The sequence below is a fragment of the Musa acuminata genome, chromosome BXJ1-9, assembly GCF_036884655.1.
Source record: "Musa acuminata AAA Group cultivar baxijiao chromosome BXJ1-9, Cavendish_Baxijiao_AAA, whole genome shotgun sequence".
Lineage (NCBI taxonomy): Eukaryota > Viridiplantae > Streptophyta > Magnoliopsida > Zingiberales > Musaceae > Musa > Musa acuminata.
Window position 1 is genome coordinate 43,995,105 of NC_088335.1, and position 21,571 is coordinate 44,016,675.

The window sequence follows — 21,571 nt, forward strand, 5'->3', positions numbered from 1 at the left end:
ACTCATAATTTTTACTTTAAAAACATATAAAAACAAAACTATTCCAAAAAATAAAACAAAACATAAGATATAAAAGCAAAGAAAAATGACAAACGATCATTAATAAATCAATTATTTCATCTGGTCATGACTGTTCGTTAATAAGTCAATTATTTCATCTGGTCATATCAATATTTCTGATCTATTATAACTGAAGCAGTCATCATTTTATTCTGCCTGGTATTATAAAGAAGCAACAGAAACAAAAACAAAGCATCACATCTCATTCAGGAAAGAAAAAGAAAGCTGTTAAGTGATGCCAAATCACAGCAAACCTTTATAGACCTATCATCTCAATGGTTTGCCAAACAATGAAGTGTACACAATAAAATCTTTCTGTACCCTTTGCATTCACTTCTACAGCTTCAGCAGGCAAGCAACGGATTGTACATCGAAGGAAGAAACAGATGACCAAGTGAAGCTGGAATAAGGTATTTCCTGTGTGTGCTGTGTGGATTTACATGATGGGGAAGGGTTGCAGCTATGAAGACAAAGCTAGCTCGGCCCATGCCAAAGAAGACTCCTTGAGAATGGCAGCTGCTGACAAGTCAATTCCATTCTCCAACATGGCACTTACTGTTTGCATCGACGGTCTCTTCACGGGATCAGATTCGAAGCAGAGGCTCACCACACTGCAGATTACTGCAAGGTCTTCTGACTTCACATTTTCCAGTTCAGGGTCTACTAGCTTTCCTATCTCTTCTGGGTGTTGAAGATACTGTGTTGCCTGCAGTAAATCGGAAACCATTACATCATCAATATAGGATACTGGATGATGCAGAAGAAAGCAGTAAAGGTTATAGCAAACATCAATCATATGGTAATTCATAATTAAATCATCAGCAACACATGAAGCAAGTTCTTTAGAGAAAAGTGAGATGCAAGTCTTGCAAGTATAAATGATCTATTGGTTAATTGGCTTTGTTATCTAAAAAACGAATCCTCTGTTACTGATTTTGATTAGAACGCAATTAAGTTCCAAGGTTCATTAGCAACTTAAGATCTAATCTACATGGAAAGGAAATATTTGCGTTGCAAATACAGCTTTGCAGTATGCATTATGTAAGAGCATCATGTTAATAAGGAAAATTGGGGTTTTTGATTCAAGTAACAGTACTAAATAAAATATGCCTTACCCAATTTACCAAACACCCTCTTTCTTTGCAATATGGAGGCCTTCCACTAATTATTTCCAGTAAAAGCACTCCAAAGCCAAATACATTTTGGCGAATTTCCATGTCTTGTTGCTCTTGAGAGTCCATGTATCCAGAAAGAGGGTCTTCATCTGGGATGTAACTCTCTCTATTCTTGGATCTTGAGAATATCATATTCCAACTCTCAAAATCGACCAACTGCAAAAGCAAACTTTAGTGAGGTTTTAATGTTCTAGAAAACATAAGCTTACATATCTTTGGAAACAAAAGTTAACCTTTAGCAAATTTATGCTTTTGTGAAATATCACAATAAGTCTTCATACCTTTGGCGAATAATCTTCAGTAAGATATACTGCATTAGAGCTCAGTTCAGACATTATAAATGGTGGTTGCAGTTCCGTGTGCAAGTACCGCAACCCACGAGCAACACCTAGTATTACCTTCATGCATCTAATCCAAGATAACTGGGATCTTTCACCATCTAAATTTAAGAAGCTATAAGATGACTTCGATAATTATCCTATTCTAATATACTTGATCACATAAATAGGATGGCATGTTATCTGACTTACAATGTAGATGCTCATATAATGTCCCATTAGACGCATAATCAAGTACCAGCATTCTTGAAAAGGGTTCATTTTCTTTGCAGTAACCCAGCACTTTTGCTATATTCTCATGATTTAACCTTGCCAGATCTGCCACCTGAAAAGCTATAAGTTTCATTGATGTTCTACAGAAAATTCTCCTATATATCAAAATAAATTGAACAAATTAATTACCTTGTTGTGAAAGGAGAACTCGAGATAGTTTGTCCACTGGTCCTCCAAGATGCATAGTGAGGTGACAGCAATTTCAGTCCCATTCTTCATTGTTCCTTTGTAGACTACACTGTCTGGAGAAGATCGGATTATATTGCTGAAATCCTCACAAGCTGTTTCAAGGTCTTCTCGACTAAATCTTGGGATGTTTTTCAACAATTCACCATCTATTTTGGAACAATTAATCAGATTTGTCAGATACTGATATTGAAAGCTATGCAACTCAGCAAAAGAGTATGAAAACAGTACAAGGTTATGGCTAACCTATTGATATTGGTATGACATCCTTCCAATGCCTAGTTTTCTTCCAGGGAACTTTTACAGAGGATTTTAGCTTACAGCTTTTAACAGCAGTAGATATTCCTGTAATAATGCATACAACTACAAGAACTCCTGTAGTGACCTCTAGAATCAGAAGCCATTCTGGTTGCCGTGGACTCTTGTGCTTGTGCCCCTCAGTAGATTGTTTATCTGTCTCCTTGGTCATCCCCTGGCTTTTGTTTGAGCCACCTTCATAAGATATATAAACTACCATTAAACAACCTCTCAAATGATACCACGGCAAGCAATTAATTGATAAGATGTACCAAAATATTGTTCCTAAATAAATTTTAAAAATTATTTCTGAGAAATTAGCAGGATTCTGCATTCCACAAACTGCAAGAAATAATTCTCAGTAGATGTATTGAGCCACTTCCGCTAACTCATATATATAGATTACAGGAAGTTTTTGACTGACAGTTTAGACATTAGTATCCAACCAAATTATGACTCATCATTTTATACCTCAACTGCTGAAGAATTCCTATAATCAATCAAATATGATAGTCAGCTGGTCTGTATTAGAGAAGTGCAAAGCGATTTTCAGAGTCTTGTCATCCATAAGTACTGCTCGAGGTTCAAAACAAAGGAAGCAGATGAACTACGTAATTTGGTTCATCTGTTCCAGTCCTCTTAAGTTTTCTTTAGAAATTTATGCTATAGTCGTAGCGCCAGAAGACATGGATGGACATGTAGATTTAAACTTGAAATATGATATATGTTTTGTATATCTGGTCTAAATGTATGCACATGCTAACTGGAGCATACCATTGAAACATATTTGAGTAATCGGAGCTTAGTGGTTTTCTATATCTATAACAAGAAGTTCAGGGTTTCCTCAGACTTGTCTTACATGCAAACAAAAATTTTAGAAGTTCATTTTCTCTTGATCATAGTCACTGTCATGAAAATGCTTGTGAAAGGAAAAATACAGAAGCGAAATGGTACTGCTACATGATTGAGGAGTACGCTGCAAAACTGAGTATTTATCACCAAAACAGTTTCCTTGGAAGCTTGACCTGCAGATGGATCCAGGAAAACTTGTGAAATTTAGATAAGATAAAAGGAATGATTAAAAAATTGATTTACCTTGGAAGATACTTCAAGCATGATGGTATTTGTCCAACTAAAAAATTGTAGGAGAAATCTCCAGTTCTTAGTTTAGTTAACTGGCAAAGGTCAGTGTCGCTGTCGTTAGATGTGTACCTAAATTTATTAGAAGTAGACATTAAAATCATTTAAGAGCATATGAGAAATAAGTTGATAGAAACTAATCATTGTCAAGTGATTGCATAGTCGGGGATATCATGTTTATACTTGTACCCAAGGTTCATCAGTAATATTTGTTTTGGAATGTGGATATTCTCTAAGTAGGCATAATTTGAGAGATCATATATATATGTGATTTTTCAGCTTTGCTATAAAAACTTTAACTCTGAGTTCAAATCAGAGAATATACTTCTTTCTTTAGCATACCTTGGAGAAACTTTTTATCCAAGTTTTACTTTTTCATGACAAAGGAAGAGTGGTTAAAAAAAACCTACGACTAGAAATATGAGCTTAAATTAGTGGTTAAAAAAGAACTATCTCTTATAATGTGAATTATAATTGAAATTAGATACATTCTCTGTAACATTTAACAACCTCTTGAAATTTATCTTTTACATTTCAAGTATTAACTCGCTTTCTTACATGTAGAAGACTAACATCAGATGAGCCCTCAAGTTCTAATTATAAGATAGGTTTTAAGTTTCATGCAGCTCTACATGGCACATGTTTACCAGCTAAAAACTCGTTATATATGTGTCATATAAAAAATTATAGAAAAAAATTTTCAACCACATTGAATCGTCATATCGCCAGCTTTTTTTTTTGTTTACTTTACAGTTCCAAATGTCTATATGTTAGACAATCTTGTATATGTCAATGATCACTCCAGAAGAATGAATTTTATTAGAACAAAAAATAGAAAAGGCATGGCAGAGAAGTCATCTCAACTATTTTGGGTCGGCTGCATCTTTTATTGCTTACACAAAAACAAAGAAAATTTATGAGTCAACATATATCACAGAAAAAAAGTATAACAAAATGTCACTTACATGCCATGCAAAGAAGCAGAGGAAGTTGAATTGGTGGTTCCTGGAATTTGTCCCTCAAGTCTGTTTCTATCCAATCGCAACTCCACAAGATTCCCCAGATTACCAAGTTCTGGTGGTATATTGCCGGTCAACCCATTGGAACGGAGATCTCTAAAAGTAAGAGAAAGGAACACTATCAAGCCAACAAAACATAAATTAAACAACAAACATAGATTATCCAAGAATGAAAGAGTGACCGATTCATACAATTTTATGAAGCCAACAAAACCTAAATAAATCAGAAAACACAGATCATCCAAGAATCAAAGAGTGACCGGTTCGTACAATTTTATGATGCTTGTCAATTCTCCAAATTTAGGGGGAATAGGACCAGTGAGTCGATTCACACTCAAATCCAACACAGTAAGGTTCTTCAACATTCCAATTACTGTTGGTATTGTGCCTAAAAGCAAGTTATTGTTCAAATACCTGCATAAGAAAGGCACAGAACATCAAGAACTAGTAAGTGCATAATGCTACACCAATAGAGCACATACAGTTCTTGCAGGCAACCAAGAAATCTTAGTTCTGGAGCAAGAAATCCTTTTAACGATCGGCCGGAAAGGTTTCTGCAAAATGAAGATAAGTATCAAGAAGATTTCACTGTAGATCTAATTGATCTCCCAAGTCTATTAGACATAACCCTAAAGAACTAACAGAGCAATGCGCCAAACATGTTATCCTATGGGAAGAAAACACCAAATCAACCAGAAATTTCTTACAGCGAAACCACACAATCCTGGTTCCGGGAGCAGATCACACCAGTCCAGTTGCAAGGACTTGCATCAATGGAATTCCAGTCGGACAAAACTGAGAAAGGGTCTTCAAATGTAGCCCGTTTGAAGGCGGCCAGTGCAGAAACTACAAGGAACCACTTCATCTCCGTAAGCACATACCGAAACCAACTCATCCTGACCACAACAAAGACTTACCTTCATAGTGAGGGAAGGAGTACGCAGGAGAGAGAAGAACTCCCCATTTGACAGCAAGAAGAAGAAGGAGGAGAAGACGCAGCAACTGGAACCCAGCAATCGGTCTCTTCATGTTTCACCACACACTGCCTCTAGAACCTCCCATGAAGAAGCGAGAAGCCAAGACTGTGCGTGTCAGGAAGCGCAGGGAATCGGGAGAGGGGATCTCAGCGGTGAAGTACGGGGGGAGGAGGAGAGAGCACAAGTCATGGAGTCGGTGATGGTGGGCTTTAAAGTAGCAGCTGGCAAGAGGAAGGAAGGGGGGAGGAGAGAAGGGGAGAATGTCTCCTGTTGGTTTTGGTACCATTGAAGGCTACCATTTAAGAGGAGGGAGAACAAAAGCACATGCAATCCACTTTGTGTTCATCAACTGTTGGGTTTCTCATGGGGACATCACCATTACCACACTCTCACCTTTAAATTCATCATGTTTTATTTGCTAGCATTATAGATAATAAATTTTGCTATGCAATGGGTGACATTTTGCAAAGTTTGCAACTCTCTTCTATGTTGATCTATAAAATTCTTTTGAAATGATGATAATATTGTGGGATCATTTACATGAATCTTTCGTTTTTTCGACTTTTACCACGAAACTCGACTTATAAAAATATAAATTTTAGATTTTTAAAAAATTTAAAAGTTACATAATTTTTTGGATTCGAACTTAAATGATTATCGAAAGTATTTTTACGAGTATTTTTTAACATATCTCAATGGTAAATTACGAAAATTACTTCTTTACGAACGGACGATCAAAGTTTAAGTTGTAAAAATAAATTCTATACTTGTAAAAATAAATAAAAAAATCCATTATTGATGAAAATTTTATGCACTAACTTCATCCTAACTCATGAAATTTGATCTTATTTAAAGTTTGTACATTAGCTCATGGGATATATTTTTTCTTCTTAAAATTAAGTATGAAAATTAAGATGTCATAATTTTCTTAGCAGGAGATCAGATTTGGCCAAATCTGACAGCAGTACCACTTTTGGGAATGCATCAAGAGATCATATTTATGTGATTTCTTTTCCACACTCTCAACACAATGATATGTGCAAATGAAAGTGATCCAATATCTTTGATCATTCAGCGAGATGAGACCAAATAGCATGTGCTATCTTAATACAATAACAGTGAGAACCAATCATTCATAGTTGGAGATTGAACTTAAACCAACATATAACATGCATATGCTTGCAGTGAGCAATCAATACTAATCTATCCATTCTCATTTTGTTTCGATCATGTTAACTCCGAGGTTTCAACATTATCCACTTGTACAATCATAATTGGTACGGTGAGTTAGAAATTGGATATTTAGAACATAACATGAACTTAAAAGTGTGCATTTAGAACTTATGGTCAAGTTCTTCTATAAGAAAAAAAAGATGTCAAATTTCCTAACAAATAGTAACTACAAGTGTCATGATGTCTCCAAGAACTTCAAAAATACTAAGAATAATTATTATTTCAATATCATAATTATCGAGATCCATATTTGAATGAAAGTCATAGGAATCTTGAAAATAAGTACTTAGAAAATATTTCTAAGTCCATAATATGAAAATAATAGAGGGATCATATGATCAGCTTAAAATTTCAATGTTAAGAGTATCCCTTATGAATTAACAGTACTAAAAAAGATGTAAAAGGTATCATTTTAAATGGGTGTATTATTAGTAGTAGAAAAGATAACATTAGCAGAGAAAGAGAGAGGTTGGAATACATTACACATTTTTCCATGCACCTGTCCTACAGAATCTTAAAGTGAGTGGATCCTTACAAGAAAGTGCAAGCTGTCCAATATTTAATTGCATTTAGTAGAGCATTAATGATGTCTTACCTCCATTAAACGACCACAATCAAGAAAGCTGAACTGTGAAAGAGGTTTCTCCCTTCCCACACCAACTGTTGAGTGTATCCTCATCAAAGTACACATAGAGTATTTGCTGTGGCAGTATTCAAACTTTTCTATGTTTTTCTTTTTCTTTTCTTTTCTAATGAATGGAATGAGGATGAAACAAGCCAACTGCTCAACAAAATCTGGCTCTAATTTTTACTAACATAATGAGACTAGGAAAAGATTAAAGCTGGAGAGAGAGAGAGAGAGAGAGAGAGAGAGAGAGAGAGACCACCATGTAAATTGTTCTGATCTCATAGAGAGCATCATTTGCTGAAATGAAGGAAGGAAGCTTCTTGTCTACCAAACTCATCACCAACTCCTAAAGAAATAAAAGTTAGCTGCCTCAGCCCCAATAATTTAAGGAACTGAAGCCCATGGATTCTTCTTTTTATGCCTTGGGTACCAGCAGTAGGATTAGTGGAGATCTAATCATCATTTGGACCTTCAAGTGACCTCAGATTCCACTGTTGCTGGTTTCAGAGAGCTTTAATGGAGAGGTGAGCACATGTGAGATGAGCAATCCTCACAAGATCACATAGATGTCAGTGCAAGGACATGAGCCTCACATGCCCCTTTCTCTCTCTACTGTCCCACAGTAATTTCTTGGGGGCTGTACAGTCCTGACAATGATGCTGATAAACAAAGCTTCAGCAATGGCAGAAGGATGGGGTCAGACCTGCCTACATTGCAACAATAATTTATCATTTAATGCACCAGAGATTAAGTTTGCACATTATGTCACACATTTAGGACATTATGTTTGAAACACTATCATTATCAAACATCATTTCAGGAGTCTATATATAAATGTAAATTCTTAAAAGAAAAGGCAACTATAATATTATATCCTTTGAGGAGTTGGAAGAGTATGGAGCAAAGGAAACATATCAACCACTTCTCATGTGTAACTACCAATCTTTAACTCTACAAGTCATCTCATGGAATCATCAAAGATTGGCAGGCAAACTAATCATTAAAGTTGGGTCTGATACTTGGGTGGATAGCAGGTAGAAGTGCATCCAAAGCTTTCAACCATCATATCCCATTTTGGATATGGTTGTGTGAGAGTAGCAAGGAGGACTGTTGGGTCCCAATTTCTCCTCCAAGTCAATGCTTGAGAGCAACAACAGCTGAAACAACTCAGTTCCTGGATTCCAGCTCTCATGATGCAAGGCATGCATCCAAAGTTGCTGCTCCTAGGCAGCAATTGTCACACCCCATGTTTGCTGCCATGGTGACAGTCTCAAGACATCAGGTGATCTGTTGCTTTATGGGGACCCCCCTAGACCATCATCTTCTTCCTTCTTTCACTGTGCAAAATGAGTGCAGAGAAGTAGACACACTGTTCCTTTCATCAGTCACTTTAGAGAGCACTAACAGAAAAGTTAAGAGAGAGAGAGGAGAAACCTGCACATCTTTGTGGTCTCTTGCGTTAACAGTTCTTCCAGTCTTGGCTTCCTTGCCAAGGTTGCATTGCTTCATTTGCCGTTTCTTCACTTCCAAGCTAAGATTAAGCTTAGGTTTTGGCCTTCTACAAGTAGGGTTGGCAGTGGAATCACACAATTGGTTTGTCTGGATCTTCCTTCAAATCAAATAATTCACACACACATATATATATATAGTAAAGTTGTTGAAGAATTTTTCCGATAAAGAGATAAAAAAGAAAGTGAATAGAAATGAGAAAAGAAAAAAAACTTATAACCAAGTCAAATATATTTATGAAAAAAAGGATACTGAAGAATTGTTCGATACAGATATCAAACGAAATTTAAGTGATTCAATTGAAATTATTATTCTAAGAATTACTTTATAATAATAATAATAAAAAAGCAAATGAGGAAAAAATAGAAGGTAGAATTCAAAAGTTGAAGTTGCGATGATAGGAGGGAGAAGAAGATTTAGGAATAGCAGATGATAAGACATGATAAGATTTATGTGGTGGTGAATCAGAATATGACGAATGGTAGGGATGGTGGATGGATTAGAAGTATGTATGATTATATTTTTTGATTGACAAGGTCCTTGGTGGCATCTTCTATTCGTTGATGCCCTATATTAATGGAAGGTAATTACAAATTATCTTAGTTATCTTTAGAATTATGATCCTTATCTTTTTAAAATTTATATTAAAATATATATACTTATGAAAATAAAACATTTAACCCCATTGCTCTAATATAACGTCTCTCTCTCTCTCTCTCTCTCTCTCGACTTTTAACCTTATAATATTATCCATTTAATCCTATATATGGATCTCAATACTTTATTTTCGTAAGTATAAGGATCTCAATAAAATTTTTGAAAGTATAGGAATCGAGATGCCAAAGATAACTAATTACAAAGGATAATCTATAATTAACCCTATTAATTGTTGAGTTGGTCATCATAAGTCCCATCAATTATATTCCCACCTTTTTTCTTAACCCACTTTTGATGGACCCAATTGAGATCCCTCAAAAGAGGAGAGAGAGAGAAACAATAATTTCGTAGTAAAAATATTATAAAATTAAAATATTCTTATAGATAACTAAAAGAACAAAAAAATAAGAGATATAAATTTAACTATAAAGGTCTTTGTTCTTTGGCACATAACCTTTGTCTTTGGATTAGATTTCCATCATTTAGCATTTATGTTCTAGAGGAGGCTCAACTATTAAGTAAAAGGCTTCATTGGGCTGTCAACAAGCATGTGAACTAACATAAACATGTGAGAAGCTCTCACAGATACATAGATATAATAAACATACACACAAAAAAAAAAGAAGAAAAAATTAAAGAAGTAAAACCTTCCTCTTTGCATTTTCCTTGTGTTTCCTGCAACTTCAATGGAGTCACTGCAATTCAAAATCAAAGAAAATAGAATCTAATAAAAAATGGCAGAAAAATCTTCTGATGACAGATCATGTTTTGTCCCTCACTTCAAAGAACAAAGTGATCAGATGCTTTTGCAGTCTGATTCCTACTGCTTTGTTCCAGAATATGATGCTCCACATATATTTACTTTCATAACTTTCCAGTAGATTTGGTTAAAGAAGACATTCTCAAATCAGATAATATTTGACTGCCAAAGTGATCCATGAAGTATTTGGATATGTATATATATAATCTGTTGTTCACTGTTGGAATGGAACAGTTTGGAAAGAGAGATGGCTGTTGGAATTCTTATCCTTGACATTGAGGTTTTAATGAATGAAATTGAAGGTAGAACAGTAGGTCTTCATCTTCTGGTGAAGAGTGTGTGGTTGTCATCAAGATTTTTGTCAGCCATATTCTTCTTGTCTCTCTTATGCCACCCACCAAATAATCTCTGCTCGATTAAATTGCATTCTATGGATGCATTGTCAGAGAGAATGGTTGATATCAAATGAAGTTTAAAGTGCTCATTCTACTTGATCTTAGTAGGATCTGTGTAAAACCACCATAATTAAGAAACAAGTGATTAGCTCTTCATGAGTTAGTCAATTGGAAAACAACTAGAAAGGTAATAAATTTCAATAATTCATGGAAAAAATGATAATAAAAGATAACTATAATCTTCTTCACCTGTTTTTATTTGTGTTCTTCCACTCACAATTAGGGGTTAAGAATAGGCTAATCCTTTACATCTTAAAAGTAGTCAAAGTTTAAATTATTATTATTTATTAGGACTGATAAATATTTTTATTCTTTAATTGAAAATAGATTTCTTGAACCGCTCGTAAATTAATATCTTATGTATCTTAAGATTTTGACGTATACAAAATTTTTGGGATTATGATTTTGGAATACAAAATTTTTCTCTTTATATTTTATTATTCTTATATACTAAAAAATAAGTATTTTTATTTTTCTAGGTAAATATAGGCAAACGATACGACGATGTTAACTTATGTTTATTGATCAAATACATTTTTTTATTTTATTTTTTTGACTAGTTTTAGATTTATATCATGTTCTATTGATTCTCTTAATTGTTCTTTTTTTTTTTTTTTTTTGGTATCATGTGGCTTCTTCTTCCATCTCTAACTTAGTCATCTATTTATTATTTTTGCTATTTATTTTTATTTCTAAGGTAGTCATATTATATTATTGGGGACTTGCAGTTGTACTAGTTCCACCAATAAGATTCTGCCACCTGGTAGGGCAAAACGATATGAGAGCTCCAAGAACATAGAGGCAGATGAGTGGCCGCGTATGAGAGCTCGCTTCGGTTCATGGAGAAAGTGACAGGCTCACCAAACTATCCACCTCCTCCTCCTCCCATGGCTGTGAATCTATCACTGACATGTCATTTGCTGCGGAGATCTTCTCCGGCACCTTTCAAAGCTATCAAAGCTGGGAAATGGACTCCCATATAACTCACAATCACATAGACGCGTCCGACATCTTTCAGTGTGCACGGTCCAAGTTGGACAAGGAAAAAAGAGTTTGCTGAGAGATTAACGCAGCTGTCTTTAACGTCCTTCATGGTGATCCAATTTGGACAAGGAAAGAAGAAGAAGAAGAAGAAGAAGAAGAAGACAGAGGTGTGACCGAGGGAAAAGAGCTCGCCGAGAGATCAATGCAGCTGCCCTTCGTCGCCATCCAAGTCGGAAGAAGAAGAAGAACGGCTGGAAATGGTTGTGGATAAGAACAAGACGTGTGACAGGTCTGCGTTCTCCCACGTTACAGCAGACGCACCACCAAAGAAGCAGCCCAGAGGAGGAGCCGCCACCACCCCACAGCAATCAAATCCACCTGATCCCACACACCATAAATATGAATATGAATAGAAGAAAGAAGAAGAAAAAGAACCCTCGAAAAGTGTTCCTTTACATTGCTTCTCATAATCAACTCAATCTTATCATGTTGCTTTTGTTATCTGTGCATATTTAGATAATTTCTCTACTTTGTTCTTTTTCTGGTTTCTGTAAGAAAATAAGAGTGAGACAACAAGAGATCTATCTATAAATTCAAATTAGTAAACACAAGATGTAAAAGTAAATAACTTCTTTTTCAATCTACCATGAAATAGAAACTTTCCAACCTTTCTATATTCATTAGAGAAATTGACAATTATAATTTCTTTCTCCTTCAAGTAACTTATCATTCAATCATCTGAAAATTTACTAGCTAAACCCAACATAAATTATATCTTGTTTGAATCTTCACAGATAGTAAATCACTTCAGATTGAAGATATTATATCTATAGAGTAAATAATTTAATTAAATGTTTGTGAAAATTATTGGTGCCAAGACACCATCTGTGAATGAACTGCTGCTACTTGATGATACTGTCTGAAACCTGTGTGTGTGTGTGTCTCTCTCTCTCTCTCTCATGGTGGAATGTTGGAACACCAGTGTCCACCCATCTCCTTTGTGTGGCCAAGTTGGTGATAGCTCCACATGAGAAGGCAGATTTGTGGCCTTTGGTTGCAACATTTGTTCACCTGTCAAAGCTCCATGCAGTGCTCGAGACACTGATGTTGCTGCTTTCAGACCACAGAATCAACCATCCAACAAAGCTCGAAGCTTTGGCAAACGGCTTCCACTGTTTGACTTTTTCTCGACGAGGCCATTGACTGCAACATTGATCTCAGGACGTAAGTAAACACTCCCATGTCAATCTATCATTTACCTCACCAGAATCCTTCAAACGTGCTAACATTGACCATTCCCCACAAGGATTATATCCTCTAAAAACATCCAAGAATCCTGAATAAGGCATACAACCCAGGACGGATCCACGGAGTCAGAAATCTCCCACCAGTATCCCCCACTTGTCATTGGCCCTCAACCCCTTCAACTTGCACACCAATCGTTTCAGTAGCATCAGCGGTCACCATTCCTCTATGAATGGGCAATGAACCATTTCCCAGCAGTCTCCGGTCCGCCGCAGGAGCCGTCGGAACAGCAACAGCAAGCTGCACATGAAGAGAGAGCTCGGTGCAAATGGAACTTCCGTCTCTCGGCTGCTGTCTCCCCGGCGGCCACCGGAGCCATCTCCGACGCCATCGGCACCGTCGAGTTCGACCCCACCGACCGCCTCCTCGCCGCAGGCGGCATCGCTAGAAAGATCAGGATATACGGCCTCCGCAGCTTGCTGCCGGAAGAGCGCGGTCCGAGCCCCACCTTCTCCGACCACTCGACTGCCTGTCGGCTGTGTATCTGCACGCCGGCCAAGCTCAGCAGGTTGCGGTGGCGGCCCGACTCGAGTGGCCGCATCATTGGTTCCGGCGACTACGACGGCGTGGTCACCGAGTACGACGTGGAGCGGGGCTTCCCCGTGTTCGAGCGTGACGAGCATGCCGGGCGCCGCGTCTGGTGCGTGGACTACTCCGTTGACGGGGCCCTCGGCGCTTCGGGGTCCGACGACGGCACCGTGCAGCTATGGGACTCGAGGTGCGCCGACGGCGGATGCACGGCGGTCGCACGCGCCGACGGAGCGGTCTGCAGCGTGGAATTTGACCCGGAGGGCGGGCCGTGGGTCGGGGTGGGGAGCGCCGACCGGCACGCGTACGTGTTCGATCTGCGGGCGGTCTCTGCAGGGCCAGTGGCGGCGCTCAGAGGGCATGGGCGGACGGTGACGTACGTGCGGTTCGCGCCGGGAGGGCGGCGGGTGGTCACGTCGGGGATTGACGGCTCCCACCGACTGTGGGACTGGGCGGAGGGGAGGCAAGTCCGGGCGTACCGAGGCCACGCCAACTCGCGTAACTTCATCGGCATGTCGGTGTGGCGCGGCGCGGGGCTCATCGGGAGCGGGTCGGAGAGCAACGAGGTGTTCGTGTACGATCTCCGGTGGGGGGAGCCAATATGGGTGCAGGGCTTCGGGAACCGAGGGGAGGAGGGGCAGAGCCGCGACGGGTTCGTCGGGGTGGCGAGCTGGAGGCAATCGGCGGCAGGGGACGGCGAGGGCGCGCTCGCCGCAGGCGGATCCGATGGGGTGTTGCAGGTGTTCGTTGGGAGGAAGATGACGGAATCTGACTGATACAAACCCCCATACCAGTGCTAATTCTTCTTTCACTTCTTTGATGTTTTGATGTTAGCAAGTTCATTTCATAGCTCATACAACATATAAAACAAAAGATTTTCCATTTAAGCATTACTATCATACTGTGAGCACAATTGGAGAGGATTGATGATCCAAATTTGATAGGATTTCTTCTGTTTCTGGCTACATTACATTGAGCAATAAGATATATTTGATCTCTCTCTCTCTCTCATTGAGGTTATTTATGCAAAGAATTCCAGAAAATAATGGAGTAAAGATGGAAAAAGAAAAGAAGTAACTAAAAACGGAAATTAGGGGCGTTGCGAGAATCGAACTCGCGACCTCTCGCACCCAAAGCGAGAATCATACCACTAGACCAAACGCCCTTCGATGATTAAAGGTTCACATAAATATATTATATTCTTAAACTAACTGTATTTAAGTAGAAAGTCTACATTATTCTGTGAAAGTGCACCTTAAATTATAGAGAGTACAAACACTCTACACCTCCAGGTTTAGTCAATGTGATGCAGATAGCAGATATGTTATTTTACCTGTTTTCCAAATGGATCTGTGTGTAGTGGCCAGCAAATTTCTTGTTCTTTGTTCCATCAAAGCAACTCCATGGTTATGACTGCCACTAAAAGTTTGAACTCAAGATGTTTCTTTCTGTTTCCCTAGTGCTTGGTCACCTTCAAGAGGCAATACAACTAAGGTTGGACAACAAATTAATGGGTAATTTTGGTATATGATTTAGTTGTTGCTACCATTATAACAAAAACTGGTATCCACTTGGGATAAACTATACATGCAATTGATAAGAACTGAGATGTGCACTACAAACAATGCCAAGTCAAGGACAGTGAACATTATGTTCATCATACAAGTAGTTGACAATCTGTTTACTGTTGCAGAATAAGTTGTAAAAATGTTGACCTGTTTTCAGTTTAAGTCTCCTTTATGAACATTCTTGGAAAAAACTGTATGTCATACATTATCCTCCCAAGATATTTACAAGCCATGGATTTGTCTTTTCAGATGGCATTCCATCACAGTTAATCTTGCCTATTCACACTTGCTAAATGTTCAAGAAGCTAATCATCGATTCTTGCCACTTCCACAATATAGTGAGCAGTTCAGTCAGTACAATCCCAAAAAGAACTATGAAAGAACAATCACCAGTTTACAAGCAACATCTGAAGGTCATACTTTGTCTATTTTGAAGGCTTTATTTGGTACATAATAATTATCCTCATAGATGGAAATACAAATACAGTCGTTGAAATGGTTAAAACTTTGTTGTCATAAGCTCATTGAATACAATATTAAATTGAACAATATGAAACTTCTTGCTATAAGCTCATCGATTAATTTCCCAGAAAGAGAGATCTGCACTGTGCTGCTGTATCATCTGGACTTGTTACTGTGCAGAAGGTGAACAACAATAATCAGTAGAATGTACAAACAAGACAATATTTTGTAGAAGTGGTAGAAGAAAGACTAAAGTAGCCAATAATAATCAACCTTATCCTACCTAACTGAGGAAAACTGCAGCCGAGAAAAGGATGGACATTTGAATTAGGACTTATAAGAGTGGTAAAGTTACATGGAACAGGGTTCAGAAGCTATGATTTTACAAATAAAATTGTTGTTCAAGCAAATAAATTTTATGTGAATACAGTGACAACATAGAAGTCCCACTTGGTCACAAGTTGGATGTTTTACATTTCTAAAACAAACATCATACTACCAAGCCAAGGACAACGACAGAGAAGATAAAGGAAAATTGGATTGAAACTCGAAATAGTACAATTAAGGAAGATGTTATGTCTCAACTAATTAGGGTTCACTACATGGATTTTTTGTGACATTAAGCTTTATACAAGACAATATCTCTAGTGTAACAAAAACATTCATATCTCGTTATATTGTTTCTGGTAAAATTTTCTCATATCTCCCCCTAATTTCCTCATATCATAGTAATAATTGTCTCACCTTGTCTAGCCATAGTATTTATAGGTATCTTTTTACTACCATCTTAGAAAATTCATCTTGTTCTCTATTGGAACATGCAAGAGTGTCACATTTAAATTAAATCAGAGTTGGTAAATTACATCACTTGTAAGAATTTTGTTTAAGAAATCAGGTACATGTAGTTTAGAAACACTTATTAAGAGACCATAGAATGACAATTAGAAGTGCCAAGCTGGACATTTACATTTCTCAAAAAGTTATATACTCCCTTGACATATTGCTCTTTAAGCTAAACAGAACTGAGCAGTTTAAAGAATATCCTCCATAATTTATTCCAACCAATCCACAAAATGATGACTAAGTAGTTGAAGGTCCTTGATCAGAACTACAATCTTAATTTTACTTGTCAAAGTTACAGGTGTATTACAACTTTAGGTTCTCAAAAGAAAAAATAATGTTGAAGCTTTCTTGGATAAGTCTCCATCACACGCTTTGATAATAAAGACAAACACCTCAGATCTCATGAGAATATAAATGAGTCATTTTACCAATTCGAGTCATTTACAAAGTCAAAGCATACTATAGGGATTAAAACCATATCAGAAAGCATACCTGTATGACCAACAGTTCGTTTCGATTCATAAATTTCATAGTCATTTCCCCCCTGCACATAAAAGAAGCAGCACACTAGTTACATGAAGACAAAACCACTCTAAAAGTATCTGAAATTTTTAATTTAGCAAGGCTAGGTTTGAGGACAGAACAAAAAATTAGAATTCCATTTATAAGATGGGGAGCTAATCTGCCTAAAAACTACATGAAAGAAACTTAAGAAGATCAATGTGCAAAGAAACAATTTTAGACAGACTCATCAAAATTGCTAAAGGTGTTTTACAATAATTCATCAACATGTACCAAAACATCATGTGATAAATCAACAAATGTGCTCTATTCAAAACTTAGTAGTAGAGCTGCTAAATTTTCATTTATACATCAAACTGATTTTTGAAAGTATCAATTCCATCTCTTAAGAAAATAGAGCCTCTACCAACATAAACATGCAGGTGAATACATGTAACTATCGATGATACAAACACTAAGCATTAACTGTTAACATCTTCATTGTCAATTCTTGCATGCTAGTCACATTTAGATCAAAAGTGCTTTCTGATCAATAAGTACTTCATTAACCCAAAATCAAGTTAACTGGAGTTCATGAGCAGATTGCACATATGAATTGAAAAGCTTCCATACAGAAGAGTTAATGAGTTGAGTGGAGAGTAGAAAAAGTCATCTGCATCTACTTCAGCTAGTGTGTCTAATAGCAGCTATCCTATACAACCCATAGACTTCGATTGAATGTAGTTTTCCCAATTTGACATGGTCAAGCATCATCCAAGAAGAAAATTCTTTAGAGACTACCTTGTAGGTTTTGTCACCAAAAAAGTGGATTTCTTGAAATTCACCAAGGTATTTTAAACTGTAAGTCTTGTCCCAGCCTCGTGGGAAAACCTGCAACAAGAAGTTCACAGCAGCATAACCAGATGTTATCTTGAAATCAAATTTTTTTATGTACTTGTAAAAATATACATACATACATACATATATATATATATATATAAGAACTAACATCAAAACTTATTTGTCCACCAATTGAAAAAGTCAGATCCATATGTGCAAACTTTTCACGTAGCACAGAGACCATCTTTGGCCGTATGTTGTGAACCTAAGAGACAATATATCACACAATGTCAACAATTTGAAGAGGTACTGACCAAGTCTAAAACCAAAATATCAAGCATCATGATTAGTTTTACCAAAACCACTACATGCCTTATCATATTTTTCAAATTCATAGCGCTCTTCTTGGCTGCAATTCCTCCCTATTGGAGAGACATTAAGCATTCCACTACGGAACTCAATAAATGTCCCCCTAACCACCAAGGAATAACCAAGAGCTTTGAGATTATGCCAGATAATCTTTTTTTTTATTAATCTCTAGAAGGAAAGAGATTCTAAAAAACCTTTTTATTGGGATATCCAAGTCGGCAATGTAATGGAGGGTAAAATTGATGAATTCCTGCATACACAATTCAATTTAAGCTCTTCTCAAAATGCTTTAGGAAATGCAGATGCAAAATTATACATCTCACCTTTAGTTTATCTTCACCAAGAAATGACTTCAAACTCTGTACACATCAAAGAGTATTTTTTGAATCTCAATTATCCGAGGAAAGGGGAAAAATTAATCTAGTAGATAAAACCAAACTATCAAAGCCATAGACATTTACATTTGGTTGGGAAATTTTTGCAAACATAAGGATAGCTAATCACAACCATAGTTGCAGCACTTGAAGTTCCAATTCCCAGCCTTGAAGTAATTCAATACTAATAATAGTCTAAATTGGGCACTATTCCTTACCATTATTACAGTCAAATCCAAATTTCATAGATGATAACATTACTCAAATTACTAATCCTCTATGTTTTGGGGAATCACGACTATGATTCGTGCTTGACAACAAAAAAAATTTGGATAAAAATATTCCTGGAGATTCTCTAGTTTATGATTGAATATCAAAGCTTGGACAATCTACATTTCCAAAATGCTACAGAAGAAAACATAAGGATTCATTTGTAATTCTCATCTGAATGAGATCAAATTCATAATTGCATACGAATAAGAAGAATAATCAACTAAAGGGAAAAAAACATATTGTTTCAATTTAGATCAATCACACTGTGAATTGATGGGAAAAAAACTAATTTTTCATTAGGACCAAAATTCAATTCAATCAAGTTCACATGCCAATTTCAATAATTTCATGTCATTTATGGTTTATGTCATTAATTTAAATACCAATTAAGATGGCACCAGGTGAACTGCTCTCCACTGTTAAAATTTGAAAAATAACCTTCAGAAATATGAGATATGCTATCATTTCATCATGAGACAATGGGATCACAAGCTACAATGACGTAACCAAAAATTAGATATGCCAAGTATAGTGTCATGAATTTTCCCATTCTGCTTTTCTAAAATTAATTGGTTCAATATCAGACAATCCCTTGGTTACTCTTAATATGCAGCATGAGTGACATCTCTAAATGTAAAAGTATCCTTGGACATTTTGCTAATATGAGTCTGAAAACTAGACATCATGACTTTGCTTAGTAAAAATTGAGAAATTTCATAGGAAGGCCAATCAAGGACATATTGGCAGACTTGGATAATGTAAGAAATTACAACTTCTGCAGAAATAAGAAATAAAGCTGATAGCTTGTATGCACTCCAAAGGGTTTATTATTGTCTCAGTTATTTATTAAAATATAAAAAATAATAATGAAGTTTCTAACACTATAAAAAATCCATTTCAAAGATGAGGATACAAAAAAAGGTGAAATGAATCAAATGATTGCTTCTATTTATCAAGATTTATTTATTATGAGATCTTAATCACAACAAACATTAATTTGTAACTTATCCAAGCTAAGAAACTACAATTTGCAGATGCAATTATCTGCCTTCCATTTTAGTTCCCCCTTTTTTAACAAGAAGTCAATTTTCCTACAATTAATCATATCAAGATTTTGTTCTCCTGAGATCTTAATCACAAAAAAAAAGAACTTCTCTGTAACTTATCCATGCAAATAAAATACAGCATAGAAGATGCAATTACCTGTCGACCAATTAGTTCCCCATTTTTGTGAGCAAGAAGGCCATTTTCTGAGAATACATAATCATAGTCGTGTATAACTGCATAGAAAGGATGATCACAAGGTGCGCACCTCATTCGTAAAGAATATTTAGAAGACATATAGGGCAGTCATGTGGTCTTAGCCACAAAGAAATTCACGAAAAGTAGAATCTAATTTCATCATCAATTCAAAAGAGATTAATATACGTCCCCATTTTTAAGTCAATAAAAAATCTGATTTTTGAACTCAGTGCTTAATTGGGTAAGTCTAAGGATAATAGGTATCTCTAGAGGTTTTAGCCCTACCAAGAAGAAGAGATACACATTGATCTTATTCATCATTCAAGCAGCGACTACCTCATGGAGAACAGTTGCTGTAGGCGCTTTAAATTTTTGTTAGTAGCAAAGAAAAGACAGTAGACTGGGAGAAGCTCTAACAGTTCAAATGCATTTCATTTTTGCATAGTTGGTAGGCCATGTTTCTGTTGAAATACATGACAATTTTATTCTTAAAATCCATTTTAATCCTACAGTTATATGTAATTCAATTTTTGGATATAGTTATAGAAGAAGAAAAATAAATTAGATTTGTACTTTTTGATATAAATCTAGATCTTGTTATGATGGTTATTTGATAGTCCAGTTTTCCTAATAAGCAAAAAGCACGACCAGATCTTTAGTATTAGCTTAGAAGAATTATTGGAGTAGAAAAAGGGAAAAAAAGCAAACACTGTGGTGATGAATAGTTGGAAGTATATGCCAATATGCACCAGTAAAAGGTGCACATATTATCTAAAGATTGAGTAGACCTGTTTTTCCAAGTTGCTCTGTTATCTTAACAAGGTCCGATCCTCCAACAACACCTACAGTTACAACCTGCCCAAGCAATGCAAACGCATCAACAAGACTGACGTTCTCTATGCATGATTAGCTTATCACATTATATGCCACACAATAAAATTCTGGATTTGATTACCTCCCTGAGTTCCCGCATGAACTCCAGCATTTGCGGCGTGATCAGCTAACAAAAGAAATCACCACCAAGAGAAAGCAAGAGTCAATTCCACAGGAAAGGAAGATCTCAAGGCCACGAAAGTCGAGTCGGAAAACCTTCCGCGGGGCGGTGAGCGTTCCATCGACGTCGAACAGCGCGATGACGCCGGGTTTCCTCGCAGCCATGCTCCCAATTGATTTCTGGAACGATGAATCTCCCAATATCACGATTTGATCACGACAAAGAATAGTGGGATCTCGGACCGATCTGGCACGAGCGCGGAACCGCTGACCCTCGTGGGATTTGGCACCAAGATCTGGAGAAGCATCAGTAGAAGAAGAAGCAGGTTGAGATCGGTTCGAATCTAGAGAAAACGATTAGGAATAAGAAACTAGGGAAGGTGATTCACGTGAAGCAAGATCTGGCCGCGGAACGCGGAGGGAGAAGAAGAGCGAGAGGAGCAGCGCGACTTGTACTGCGGTCGGCCACGGCGAGAGCAGAGGACGCGTCGGCGACAAGCGGCCCACCGAAACGCCGGCGATTCGCCGAAGCCAGAGCTAATTACATATTTCGCCTCGTCCTGGACTTTTGAATTTTAAATT

At 37.0% G+C, this 21,571-nt stretch overlaps 3 protein-coding genes and 1 non-coding gene across 6 annotated transcripts; 1 reads left to right on the plus strand and 3 right to left on the minus strand.

Annotated features, from left to right (window-relative positions):
• Nucleotides 1-293: 293 nt before the first annotated feature.
• On the minus strand, nt 294-5,797 carry LOC135593681 (probable LRR receptor-like serine/threonine-protein kinase At1g63430). 3 transcript variants are annotated; one of them, XM_065083907.1, is made up of 13 exons: nt 5,406-5,797; nt 5,196-5,334; nt 4,971-5,042; nt 4,759-4,902; nt 4,435-4,584; nt 3,425-3,541; nt 3,305-3,354; nt 2,279-2,524; nt 1,976-2,181; nt 1,766-1,898; nt 1,517-1,674; nt 1,176-1,391; nt 294-766 (listed from the first exon to the last, which is right to left on the minus strand). In XM_065083907.1, the coding sequence occupies exons 1-13, from the start codon at nt 5,515-5,517 to the stop codon at nt 521-523; spliced, it is 1,989 nt and encodes a 662-aa protein (XP_064939979.1). In that variant the 5' UTR covers nt 5,518-5,797; the 3' UTR covers nt 294-520. The 3 variants fall into 3 exon arrangements, with proteins under 3 accessions (XP_064939979.1, XP_064939977.1, XP_064939978.1); XM_065083905.1 differs by having other exon boundaries at nt 3,287-3,354; XM_065083906.1 differs by having other exon boundaries at nt 3,290-3,354; nt 5,406-5,795.
• A 7,037-nt stretch (nt 5,798-12,834) lies between these two features.
• Nucleotides 12,835-14,522, plus strand: LOC103998782 (WD repeat-containing protein RUP2-like). The gene has a single exon (XM_009420364.3). The coding sequence runs from the start codon at nt 13,176-13,178 to the stop codon at nt 14,298-14,300; it is 1,125 nt and encodes a 374-aa protein (XP_009418639.2). The 5' UTR covers nt 12,835-13,175; the 3' UTR covers nt 14,301-14,522.
• Nucleotides 14,523-14,617: 95 nt separating this feature from the next.
• Nucleotides 14,618-14,689, minus strand: TRNAP-UGG (transfer RNA proline (anticodon UGG)). Its single transcript has one exon. It is a non-coding gene; the product is annotated as a tRNA-Pro (tRNA).
• Nucleotides 14,690-15,500: 811 nt separating this feature from the next.
• On the minus strand, nt 15,501-21,571 carry LOC103998783 (phosphomannomutase). Its single transcript, XM_009420366.3, has 12 exons — nt 21,379-21,571; nt 21,086-21,285; nt 20,952-20,996; nt 20,785-20,851; nt 19,958-20,034; nt 18,431-18,466; nt 18,302-18,357; nt 18,111-18,210; nt 17,908-18,003; nt 17,700-17,789; nt 16,890-16,941; nt 15,501-15,726 (listed from the first exon to the last, which is right to left on the minus strand). Exons 2-12 carry the CDS (start codon nt 21,152-21,154, stop codon nt 15,671-15,673), a joined length of 744 nt encoding a protein of 247 aa, XP_009418641.2. The 5' UTR covers nt 21,155-21,285; nt 21,379-21,571; the 3' UTR covers nt 15,501-15,670.

Excerpts from the sequence above, each read along its gene's own strand:
- LOC135593681 (XM_065083905.1), bottom strand. The coding sequence starts at position 5,517 with ATGAAGAGACCGATTGCTGGGTTCCAGTTGCTGCGTCTTCTCCTCCTT. Across the intron at positions 4,903-4,970 it reads CTTGGTTGCCTGCAAGAACT|GTATTTGAACAATAACTTGC; the intron begins GTATGTGCTCTA and ends TTTCTTATGCAG. Across the intron at positions 3,542-4,434 it reads TCTGCTTCTTTGCATGGCAT|GTACACATCTAACGACAGCG; the intron begins GTAAGTGACATT and ends TAATAAATTTAG.
- LOC103998782 (XM_009420364.3), top strand. The coding sequence starts at position 13,176 with ATGAACCATTTCCCAGCAGTCTCCGGTCCGCCGCAGGAGCCGTCGGAA.
- LOC103998783 (XM_009420366.3), bottom strand. The coding sequence starts at position 21,154 with ATGGCTGCGAGGAAACCCGGCGTCATCGCGCTGTTCGACGTCGATGGA. Across the intron at positions 18,358-18,430 it reads TTGGTGAAGATAAACTAAAG|GAATTCATCAATTTTACCCT; the intron begins GTGAGATGTATA and ends TTGTGTATGCAG. Across the intron at positions 18,211-18,301 it reads TTGGATATCCCAATAAAAAG|GGGGACATTTATTGAGTTCC; the intron begins GTTTTTTAGAAT and ends CTTGGTGGTTAG.